Below are 12,429 nucleotides of genomic sequence, written 5' to 3' on the forward strand. Positions count from 1 at the left end.
GATGCAGAGCCCTGAGGGGAACACGGGACAGGTCAGAGAGGATGCAGAGTCCTGAGGGGAACACAGGACAGGACAGGTCAGAGAGGATGCAGAGTCCTGAGGGGAACACAGGACAGGTCAGAGAGGATGCAGAGCCCTGAGGGGAACACAGGACAGGACAGGTCAGAGAGGATGCAGAGCCCTGAGGGGAACACGGGACAGGTCAGAGAGGATGCAGAGTCCTGAGGGGAACACAGGACAGGACAGGTCAGAGAGGATGCAGAGCCCTGAGGGGAACACAGGACAGGTCAGAGAGGATGCAGAGTCCTGAGGGGAACACAGGACAGGTCAGAGAGGATGCAGAGTCCTGAGGGGAACACAGGACAGGACAGGTCAGAGAGGATGCAGAGTCCTGAGGGGAACACAGGACAGGACAGGTCAGAGAGGATGCAGAGCCCTGAGGGGAACACAGGACAGGTCAGAGAGGATGCAGAGTCCTGAGGGGAACACAGGACAGGTCAGAGAGGATGCAGAGCCCTGAGGGGAACACAGGACAGGTCAGAGAGGATGCAGAGTCCTGAGGGGAACACAGGACAGGACAGGTCAGAGAGGATGCAGAGTCCTGAGGGGAACACAGGACAGGACAGGTCAGAGAGGATGCAGAGCCCTGAGGGGAACACAGGACAGGTCAGAGAGGATGCAGAGTCCTGAGGGGAACACAGGACAGGTCAGAGAGGATGCAGAGCCCTGAGGGGAACACAGGACAGGTCAGAGAGGATGCAGAGTCCTGAGGGGAACACAGGACAGGTCAGAGAGGATGCAGAGCCCTGAGGGGAACACAGGACAGGTCAGAGAGGATGCAGAGCCCTGAGGGGAACACAGGACAGGACAGGTCAGAGAGGATACAGAGTCCTGAGGGGAACACAGGACAGGACAGGTCAGAGAGGATGCAGAGCCCTGAGGGGAACACAGGACAGGTCAGAGAGGATGCAGAGTCCTGAGGGGAACACAGGACAGGTCAGAGAGGATGCAGAGCCCTGAGGGGAACACAGGACAGGTCAGAGAGGATGCAGAGTCCTGAGGGGAACACAGGACAGGTCAGAGAGGATGCAGAGCCCTGAGGGGAACACAGGACAGGACAGAGAGGATGCAGAGTCCTGAGGGGAACACAACACAGGACAGGTCAGAGAGGATGCAGAGCCCTGAGGGGAACACAGGACAGGTCAGAGAGGATGCAGAGTCCTGAGGGGAACACAGGACAGGACAGGTCAGAGAGGATGCAGAGTCCTGAGGGGAACACAGGACAGGACAGGTCAGAGAGGATGCAGAGCCCTGAGGGGAACACAGGACAGGTCAGAGAGGATGCAGAGTCCTGAGGGGAACACAGGACAGGACAGAGAGGATGCAGAGCCCTGAGGGGAACACAGGACAGGACAGGTCAGAGAGGATGCAGAGCCCTGAGGGGAACACAGGACAGGTCAGAGAGGATGCAGAGCCCTGAGGGGAACACAGGACAGGTCAGAGAGGATGCAGAGCCCTGAGGGGAACACAGGACAGGTCAGAGAGGATGGGGGGCAGGCACAGTTTCTTTCTTGGCTTTGCTCTGTTGTCTCTTCAACATGGCATAAGATATTCTGCTGTTCTCACAGAGAACGGCTGCATCCTCCTGGACCTTTCTTCCCCAGGCCCGGCCGATCCTTGGCTAAGTGTTCCCGGTGGTTCAGGTCCATCTTAAAGCTCTTCAAGGAGGATTTCAGAGTGTCCTTGTAGCACTTTCTGGGGGCCACCTTGTGCTCGTTTGCCACTTTCCGGTTCACCAAAGAATACTAGTTTTGGCAATCTTGTACAGGGCATTCTGGTCCCATGGCCAGTCCATCTCAGCTGGGCTGTTGCAAGCAAGGTGGGGATGCTGGGCAGATTGGCCTCGCTGAGGACTTCAGTGTCAGGAACTCTGTCCTGCTGAGGACTTCAGTGTCAGGAACTCTGTCCTGCTGAGGACTTCAGTGTCAGGAACTCTGTCCTGCTGAGGACTTCAGTGTCAGGAACTCTGTCCTGCTGAGGACTTCAGTGTCAGGAACTCTGTCCTGCTGAGGACTTCAGTGTCAGGAACTCTGTCCTGCCATTTGATCCTCAGCAGTTTTCTTAGACAGCTCAGATGGAGAAAGATGGTTCAGTTTTCTGGCATGGCGTTGGTAGACTGTCCAGGTTTCACACCCATACAAAAGAGTTGGTAGTATGACAGCCTGGTAGACCTTCAGTTTTGTCTCCTGCCTGATGCCACTCCTTGCCCACACTGAATATTATTATTACACATGACATGACATAATGTTACAGCACGTGTGGAAGGTCGTCACGGCTCACAGTCGCCGCGGCAACGCAATCATCACGTACACGAGGACAGCTCTACACGTAATCGACGTGTTATATAAAATGTATATTCCACATATTTTTTTATATGCTAAGAAAACGAACAGAATGACAATGATTACAATTAACTCAATTTGACACAGGCCTATACACAGGCCTATACACAGGCCTATACACAGGCCTATACACAGGCCTATACAAGTCGACTCCATTTACAAGCAAGCACAGAATACCAATGTGTGTTTGTGCTGCAGCCCTACCTACTGTACCTAGCTGACCCATGAGCCCTACCATGAGCCCTACCTACTGTACCTAGCTGACCCATGAGCCCTACCATGATCCCTACCTACTGTACCTAGCTGACCCATGAGCCCTACCTACTGTACCTAGCTGACCCATGAGCCCTACCATGAGCCCTACCTACTGTACCTAGCTGACCCATGCATGAACTAAATGTTTTCATTAGTTACTGTACCTAGCTGACCCATGCATCAACTAAATGTTTTCATTAGTTTCGCTTAATTTACAAGAAGTCTACGCAATTAGAGAATGTCGAAGAATTGTAATTTTTTTATCGTTTGCCTGTTATCTCTCCTAACGGTGCTGTGAGAGCCTACTCCGTCTCTCGAGGAATTGATCCCGCAGCTGGACCTGGCTGACGCGCCATTCTAATGCCGTACTGTTTGTTCGCTGTGTGTCAGCCCCGATAACACACACACACAGGCAGCTCCTCATGTGTGTCAGCCACAATAACACACACACACACAGGCAGCTCTTCATGTTCACTGTGTGTCAGCCCCGATAACACACACACACACAGCTCTTCATGTGTGTCAGCCCCGATAACACACACACACACAGCTCTTCATGTGTGTCAGCCCCGATAACACCCACACAGGCAGCTCTTCATGTGTGTCAGCCCCAATAACACACACACACACACACAGCTCTTCATGTGTGTCGGCCCCAATAACACACACACAGGCAGCTCTTCATGTGTGTCAGCCCCAATAACACACACACACACACACAGCTCTTCATGTGTTTCAGCCCCAATAACACACACACAGCTCTTCATGTGTGTCAGCCCCAATAACACACACACAGGCAGCTCTTCATGTTCGCTGTGTGTCAGCTCCAATAACACACACACAGGCAGCCCTTCATGCTTTTAACATGTTTATTTCACCATGCATAGAGTTGAGTACAGCATCAGATCTGCGTGATTTCAGAAACAAACCATAATTAGAATAGATTACAGGCGATGGATATTTCAGACTGAAACTGACAAACATTTCGCTCCACACCATTTGAAAGTGATAACGTATACCTGCGGTCGAAGCCATTTGTCCTTCCGGGTCAATCCTCCCTCACCATACCCGTGAACCTGTTTGACATTGGTGGTCATTTGGCCCTTACAGGTACCTGTACATCAATACAGCATGGACTTGTGGACAAAACATCCTCCAATGACAACAACATATTCTAGGTTTTGGGCCCGAGAGGCTAAATCTCATCAAACGGTGTTCCGTGGCTCAAACGCTGAATAGATACATGGACCTTGATATTGATGTGAAAAAGGGTTGAAATGAAATTGAAAACCTACTGCTCTAGAATTGATGATGATTCGTTTCCTGCCAAGGTCACTGACAGAGCAGACAACATCTCAGCCATACTTCAGTGGTGGAAAAAGTACTCAATTGTTTTACTTAAGTAAAAGTACCAATACTGGAATTTAGAACTACTTTGTTACAAGTAAAAGTACGGAATTGAAAATGTACTTGAGTAAAAGTACAAAAGTATCGGCATCAAAATGTACTTAAAGTACTAAAAGTAAAAGTACTCATATTGCAGAATGTCCCATTTCACAAGTTCAAGATGTGTACAAATTCTATTGAAAATAGCCGATCTACAAGCTCACAATGCGTCGCGTTGCGAGTCTTGCGGCGCATTGTGAGCTTGTAGATCGTCTATTTTCAAATGGCAGAAATGTATAGGGTTGAAGTGGTTACTGTATGTTTTCTAATCAAAATTAAAATCGCCAAAGTAACTAGTAACTAAAGTTTTCAAAACTGTAGTGGAGTAAAAGTACAAATTTTGGCTCTGAGATGTAGTGGAGTACTAGAAGTAAAAGTACTGGAAATTGGCAATACTCGAGTAAAGTACAAATACCTCAAAATTGTACTTAAGTACAGTACTTAAGTAAAAGTACTTAGTTACTTTCCACCATTGCCAACCGTATTATATCACCAACACTTTACGCGGTGATATATTTTCCCACAAAAATGTGTGTTTGTTTGTTTGTGTGTTTGTTTTGGCACAAAGAAACTGCCCCAGCTGAAGGAATCTAGACTGTGTACTGACTTGTACAGTATATGCTTGACTATTTATTTTATGTTATTTTTTGATACACAAAGAAGGGGTAGGACCCGATAAGTTTTTAACTAAACTTCTTCCTATCCCTTTTTCGAACATAAATTATATGGATATTAGATATACCTTGTTTTATTTCTTGTTTTATTATTATTTTAAATCTAGTTCTTCCTTTATTTCCATTGCCTGTTCTTTTATGTTTTAATATGTTCAAAAAAAAAAAAAAAAAAAATGAACCTAGAGCGAGCGACTGCAGCTGCAGCAGAGGGGAACGCATCGGGCCGATGATGTATAACGTGTTCTGTAACGACAAGGGACTTCTCTTCCTGTGCTGTAGCGTTAGCCTTGGATCGAGACAAGACTATACCATAGATGTATTTTATGCAGTCTGACCTTTCCTTTTGTTTCGTATCTATGATAGATGGACTTAATAGTCTCTCTATCGCCTGGATATTAACCCATTTTGACCTGAGATCAGATTCTAAAAATATCCTGACAGTTTTCTGAAAAAGCTATGTTTCTATGTCAGTCGTTCTTCGATTTAAAAAAAATAGCAGACCTACAAGCTCGTAGCGCGCCACCGAGTGGCGCGCTATGAGCTTGTAGATCTGCTATTTTTCAATAGCTAAAGCATAACATAATGCTAACGCCAAAAGGGGTTCCCGCCCAAAATGGGTTAAGTCACTGTGCGCTAAGTCCGTATAGTTATATATATATATATATATATATATTTTTTTTATTTTTTTTCCTCGTTTACTTTAGGGGTAGAAAATAGAATTGATTCACAAATGTCAAAAATAAATATTTATAATTTCTTCTGTATGAACTTGATATAGAATTAAAACATATCTATTGAAAAATACAAACTAATACAGCTAGTGCAGTTGGTGCACACATGGTTCCTAATGTCGAGTTTTAAAATTAGAGCTGGGACTCGATTAAAATTTTTAATCTAATTAATTAGAAGCTTTGTGATTAATTAATCTCGATTAATCGCATTTTAATCGCATATCAATATTCAACCCGAGAACAGTGATAAACCTTTTTTTTAAATGTTTTTTGGTATCCCAGTGAATGAATAGTGACTACAGGATACCACTCAATTTCAAAATTTTACTGTCATTAATATACCTTAGAGCTGTTGTGTGGAAATAATAAAAAAGTCACCCCATTCTGTGTTGCCTAGAACTGGAGGTCTGAAAAAAATCAGTAACAGTAACAAGTACATCTCAGTGACATCACAACGCTGTACTTCATAGTGTTACTGTTTTTTGTCAGACCTCCAGTTCTAGGCAACACAAAATGGGGTGACTTTTTATTATTTCCAGTTTTCCACACAACTCCATAGAAAAATGTTGAAATGAGGGGTATTCCCCTTTAAGCAATACAACTTTTTTTCTCCAACAGATAAACAAGTGCAGCAAGTGCCTATATAAAGTGTCTATGAATACTCAAATGTGCTTTACATGGTGGGGCATGAGGAAAAAAAAAAAACTTTATTAGGGGGTAAACACTTAGACAAAGGAACAAAATAAAAAAACGGTGGAATGAACTAGCTGGGGAGTGCATTTCACATGGGGTTGGGGCAGACCATTGTCTGACCACGGACTTTCACACTTGCTGCTTCAGTATGTTTCGCATCGAGGACAGCTTGACAGCTTCGTGCTGTGGTGAAATCTCCGCGAGCCTTGGTGCAAGCCTCTACTCTGCGAGACATGCTAAGCTGAAGCAGCTAGCATGGAAGCTAGCTCTGATCCATAGCTCCGGCTATGGACCAGAGCTAGCATGAAAGCTAACATTGGTCATATGGCTTATGGATCCTTTCCCTCCGACATTGCACACAACCATGCTGTACCACGCGTCCATCCGATAGCTTTTACATCTAAATGTCCCATCCACGGAGCAAACGTTTGGGTGTTGTAAGTTGTTGTCTGACGGAGCTGTAGTAGAGTGGACTGGACTGCTGCTGCTGCTCCTCCCCCTGCAAGCCGTGCAAGGAGTGCAGCAGCCTAATGAGCCTAGAAATGCACCCAGTGAGAAACGTTCCGCAGTGAAAAAAAAGGTGCGATTAAATGCGTTAATTTTTTTAACGCGTTAATTTTTCTGTAGTTAATTAATCTCAATTAACGCGTTAAAGTCCCGGCCCTATTTAAAATGTAACATACGTTGATTGCTACAGGGCAGGCTCAACACTTTATGTTTGTTTGAGGGGTGCCAGCCCCTGCTATGTCCAGCTTTGAGGGTCTGTGTAAACACAGACATTGTCCTCCTAACACTAACATTGAATGCCATTGACAATGAATGGCCAGTTTTTGCAGCTTTCGCCTTTTATTTTATATTTTTTATAGAGGGACAGACAGTAGGCTGACAGGAAATGGGGGAGAGAGAGATGGGGGGAAGACATGCAGTAAAGTCCGTCGGGATCGGGAGTCGAACCCACGGCACACTGCCAGACTCGGACCACCGGCCAAGGTGCCTGGACCGCTGAGCCACGGCCCAGGCCTGAATGGCCAGTTTTGAGCGTTTGTGAACACCAAACCTTGAAGAAAAAAGTGAGGACGCAAATTGTGATTGGCCCGGAATTAAATAAGAGCGCCCCTCACTTCACACGGGTGTGATTTATTTTTTTTAGAGACCATGAAAGCAAAAGTCAGACTCGATTTAAAAAAAAAATCACACCCGTGTGAACTGAGTGGTGCAAGGTCTTATATAGCCTAATCAGCTGTGGTCTGACGTAATGTCAGTGACCATAGTAACCATGCTCATTCTTTTGGGCCCCACGTACAGGTACACCCATACATAGACACATAGATACAGACAAAGCTGGTTATTGGAGTGGTTTGCACCACTCAAAAATACATCTATGATTGAAGTCTTGATCCAAGGTTACTCAGTCTAGCATTGCCCTGGAATGCCCAGACGAGTGCATTGCCCTGGCCTACGTACATCGTCCTGAGGACGATTCTATAAATGTCTTCTAAATCCTAACCGTTTCATGAAAATCCTATGTTTCTATGTCAGTGGCTGTCAGTGTAGCAGACCTACAAGCTCATAGTGCGGCACCGAGTGCCGCGCTATGAGCTTGTAGATCTGCTATTTTTAAATAGCTAAAGCATAACATAATGCTTACAACACCAAAAAGGGTTCCTGCCCCAAAATGGGTTATGCGCTGTGTCTCAGGGGTAGAGTGGCCGGATGGTAACCGCAAGGTTCCCAGTTCGAACCCTGTGGGCTCCCCCAGAGTTGGTGTCGAAGTGTCCTTGAGCAAGACACTGAACCCCTAATTGCTCCCGATGTGCAGGTTGGAGCCTTGCATGGTTTCCTCTGTCCTCGGTGTATGAATGAATGGGTGAATGTAATGTAATGCACAATCTATGTAAAGTGCCTTGGATAAAGGCGCTATATAAACGCACTCGTATTTACCATTTTCTTTGTGTGTGTTTGTGTGTGTTTGTGTGTGTTTGTGTGTGCAGGTGAAGTCGGGTCGGGGAAAACCACACTTGTTGCTAAACTGCAGGGGATTGAAGAGTACATGAAAGGGCGTGGCCTAGAATACCTCTACTTCAGTGTCCATGACGACGACATTGACGGTAACCATAGCAACTGAACGATGTCCCCTCCTGAGCTGTACCATGAGGCTGATTTTGTTGTTCGGTCGCGCGGCGAAAATAGCCAAACTACTAAGGCTCACACTGCGTCGACGCAGCTATTTTCATAGTTGTCATAAATGTTTGTTTCCATGTTGAAAAAGCTTTATACATTTTGAAACATTTTCAAAATTAGTGTAAATAGCTGCTCTATTTTGTATATCGGCTATTTCCACTTTTTTGTTACAAATCTTTAGTATAACATTTTTATTATGCCATGTTTTGGCCATAATTCTTAACAGTTTGACGGCCGCTAATTGTTTACTCCAGTGTTCCCCCGCTGCGTAATACGACATTCCCGCTATTTGTTTAATGCGTTTAATTCGCTGTATTTTAATAATTAAAATTAAAAGAAACCCCGGCTTTGCCGCGGACCTGGAGATGAGACCTTCATGTTATGATGACGAAACCGGACATCGACCCATGCGCTGGGCTGCTAGGGCTTCTGGGAAATTGAGTCCAATGCAAGTGAACGGGGGACGCGGCCTCATGGAGGAGGGTCTTATGCACCCGTCTTGTGGCGTACCAAGATGGTGGGTGGTGCGATCGTAAATAACACACAGAGGAACCTATTTTCGCCGGATTTTCGCCTATCAAAAGCCCAAATATGTCTGGATGTGATTAAGAAAGTCGGAGGTCTGTGCGCACGGTGTCGTCGCCTCACAGCTAGAAGGTCCTGGGTTCCATTCCCGCTGTGGGCGCTGGGGGCGTGTTCTCTCCTCCGCGTCATCAGTGCCCATACCCGAGGCGGGGTTGGCGAAAGGACCTTTCTGTGTGGAGTTTGCATGTTCTCCCCGTGTCCCCTAGGGTAGGTACCCTCACAAAAAACATGCAGTAATCCTGGCCTCTAAACTGGCCAGCCGGGGCGCCTGATGGAGGGGGATAGGAACTGGTTGGAATAATGTGTTCCTTCCACGCGCTACGTCCAACCGGGGAAACTCCCCCCCTTGTCAGGTGAAAAGAAGCGGCTTGGACTCTTCATGCACTGAAGGAAACATGAGGTCAGTCCGTCGCTCTCCCCAGGTTGTCAGAGGGATTGTAGAGTCCAGGATCACATTAGATAATTGACACTCGCACTCCCAAAATCGTGGGATAAAAATTTAGAAAAAAACGTGTGTGTGTGTGTGTGTGTGTGTGTGTGTGTGTGTGTGTGTGTGTGTGTGTGTGTGTGTGTGTGTGTGTGTGTGTGTGTGTGTGTGTGTGTGTGTGTGTGTGTGTGTGTGTGTGTGTGTGTGTGTGTGTGTGTGTGTGTGTGTGTGTGTGTGTGTGTGTGTGTGTGTGTGTGTGTGTGTGTGTGTGTGTGTGTGTGTGTGTGCTCCATATCTTAGACCACACCAGGTGTAACGTGTGGGTGCTGGACGGCGACCTGTACCACAAGGGCCTCCAGGGCGTGGCGGTGCCCGTGGACTCCATCGAGGGCACGCTGCTGGTCATCACGGTGGACATGGCGAGGCCGTGGAACGCGCTGGACTCGCTGCAGAAGTGGGGCGCCGTGGCCCGAGAACACATCGACAAGCTGCGCGTACCGCCCGAGACGCTGCGCGAGCTGGAGCAGAAACGTGAGTAGTATACCGGGGAAGGCTGTAGAGCAGCGCTGCCCAAATGGTATAGATCGTGATCTACCAGTAGATCACAAAGGCTCTGCAGGTAGACCACATGACATGCCCTTAAAATAAGTATATCAAATAAGTATTTTTGCCATCTGCCACTTGAATTAAGGTGACTTGATTGATTGTCAGCTCAAACCCACAATGCAATACTTTGTTTTCAGGAGTGTTCCACACAAAAAACCCTACCAGTTCCATTTTCTCCCCTCTATTCCTCAAATGCGCCGCTAGGTACATTTAAAAAAAAAAAAAGATTTCAGCAATGGGATAATACAGTTTTTTGGTGGGCAGTTCTTGCTTTGAAAGTAGCTCGCAAGTCAAATAAGTGTGGGCACCCCTGCTGTAGAGTAAAATATGCGACACAGAACAGGAGCCGACAACGCATAGGGGAGGGAATTATATACGCGCGCACGTGCGTGCGTTCGAGAGGTGGAGAGAGATATTGATTGATTGTTGCAGTGTTGTCCAGCTCTTCAGAGGCAGCTAATGTACTTAAATTGCTTGCTGTTGTGAACAGACATCCTTTTTGAACACCGTGCTAATATCAAGCATGCACAATGGAACGTGGTGTATACTGTACATGGGATAATGAGCTGTGAGAAGTTCATTTAAAGGTATATTCAGTGATTTCACTTATTTCAAATATCACTTATTTTTTGGATAATCCTCCCTACTATAAAGTGTGCTGACCATATAAGGAGTTCCTCCCTGTCCCCAGTGAGCCCCTGGGGTAAAAAAAAACCCTAGTTTCAGTTTGGGCTGTGGGTGGCAAAGCCTTCATCCAATCAGAATGAGAGGGGCCTTCCTCCAATCATGATGGAGTGGGGCGGGCCTTGGTGCACGTGCTGTTGGTCTGTTGTACTTCCCCCCCACTGTAGAGCGTGTGCATGTGCACATCTTGTTACCGGGGTGGACCGGGTTTTTTTCCAAATCACTGAATGCTCCTTTAAAGAAAATAAACACTGAAGAGAGGAACATACTAAGATAGTCGACCCCCACGCGTCGTATTGGTCATCTAATAACACTGAAGAGAGGAACATACTAAGATAGTCGACCCCCACGCGTCGTATTGGTCATCTAATAACACTGAAGAGAGGAACATACTAAGATAGTCGACCCCCACGCGTCGTATTGGTCATCTAATAACTACTCATAACTAACCTGCTAAGATAGTCGACCCCCACGCGTCGTATTGGTCATCTAATAACTACTCATAACTAACCTGCTAAGATAGTCGACCCCCACGCGTCGTATTGGTCATCTAATAACTACTCATAACTAACCTGCTAAGATAGTCGACCCCCACGCGTCGTATTGGTCATCTAATAACTACTCATAACTAACATACTAAGATAGTCGACCCCCACGCGTCGTATTGGTCATCTAATAACACTGAAGAGAGGAACATACTAAGATAGTCGACCCCCACGCGTCGTATTGGTCATCTAATAACTACTCATAACTAACCTGCTAAGATAGTCGACCCCCACGCGTCGTATTGGTCATCTAATAACACTGAAGAGAGGAACATACTAAGATAGTCGACCCCCACGCGTCGTATTGGTCATCTAATAACTACTAGAGGAACATACTAAGATAGTCGACCCCCACGCATCGTATTGGTCATCTAATAACTACTCATAACTAACCTGCTAAGATAGTCGACCCCCACGCGTCGTATTGGTCATCTAATAACTACTAGAGGAACATACTAAGATAGTCGACCCCCACGCATCGTATTGGTCATCTAATAACTACTAGAGGAACATACTAAGATAGTCGACCCCCACGCGTCGTATTGGTCATCTAATAACTACTCATAACTAACATACTAAGATAGTCGACCCCCACGCATCGTATTGGTCATCTAATAACTACTCATAACTAACCTGCTAAGATAGTCGACCCCCACGCGTCGTATTGGTCATCTAATAACACTGAAGAGAGGAACATACTAAGATAGTCGACCCCCACGCGTCGTATTGGTCATCTAATAACTACTAGAGGAACATACTAAGATAGTCGACCCCCACGCATCGTATTGGTCATCTAATAACTACTCATAACTAACCTGCTAAGATAGTCGACCCCCACGCGTCGTATTGGTCATCTAATAACTACTAGAGGAACATACTAAGATAGTCGACCCCCACGCATCGTATTGGTCATCTAATAACTACTAGAGGAACATACTAAGATAGTCGACCCCCACGCGTCGTATTGGTCATCTAATAACTACTCATAACTAACATACTAAGATAGTCGACCCCCACGCATCGTATTGGTCATCTAATAACTACTCATAACTAACCTGCTAAGATAGTCGACCCCCACGCGTCGTATTGGTCATCTAATAACTACTCATAACTAACCTGCTAAGATAGTCGACCCCCACGCGTCGTATTGGTCATCTAATAACTACTCATAACTAACCTGCTCGCTGTGCATTCTCCTCA

General features: G+C 46.2%; 1 protein-coding gene across 1 annotated transcript in view; it reads left to right on the top strand.

Annotated features, from left to right (window-relative positions):
- dync1li1 (dynein, cytoplasmic 1, light intermediate chain 1) overlaps positions 1-12,429 on the top strand; it is a 32,786-nt gene that overhangs the window by 6,848 nt on the left and 13,509 nt on the right. The window contains exons 3-4 of the mRNA XM_079521747.1: positions 8,193-8,309; positions 9,695-9,925. Coding sequence (XP_079377873.1) covers positions 8,193-8,309; positions 9,695-9,925 — 348 coding nt within the window. The remainder of the gene's footprint in view (positions 1-8,192; positions 8,310-9,694; positions 9,926-12,429) is intronic.

This window comes from Electrona antarctica (assembly GCF_951216825.1).
Source record: "Electrona antarctica genome assembly, chromosome: 15".
In the NCBI taxonomy this organism is placed as follows: Eukaryota; Metazoa; Chordata; class Actinopteri; order Myctophiformes; family Myctophidae; genus Electrona; species Electrona antarctica.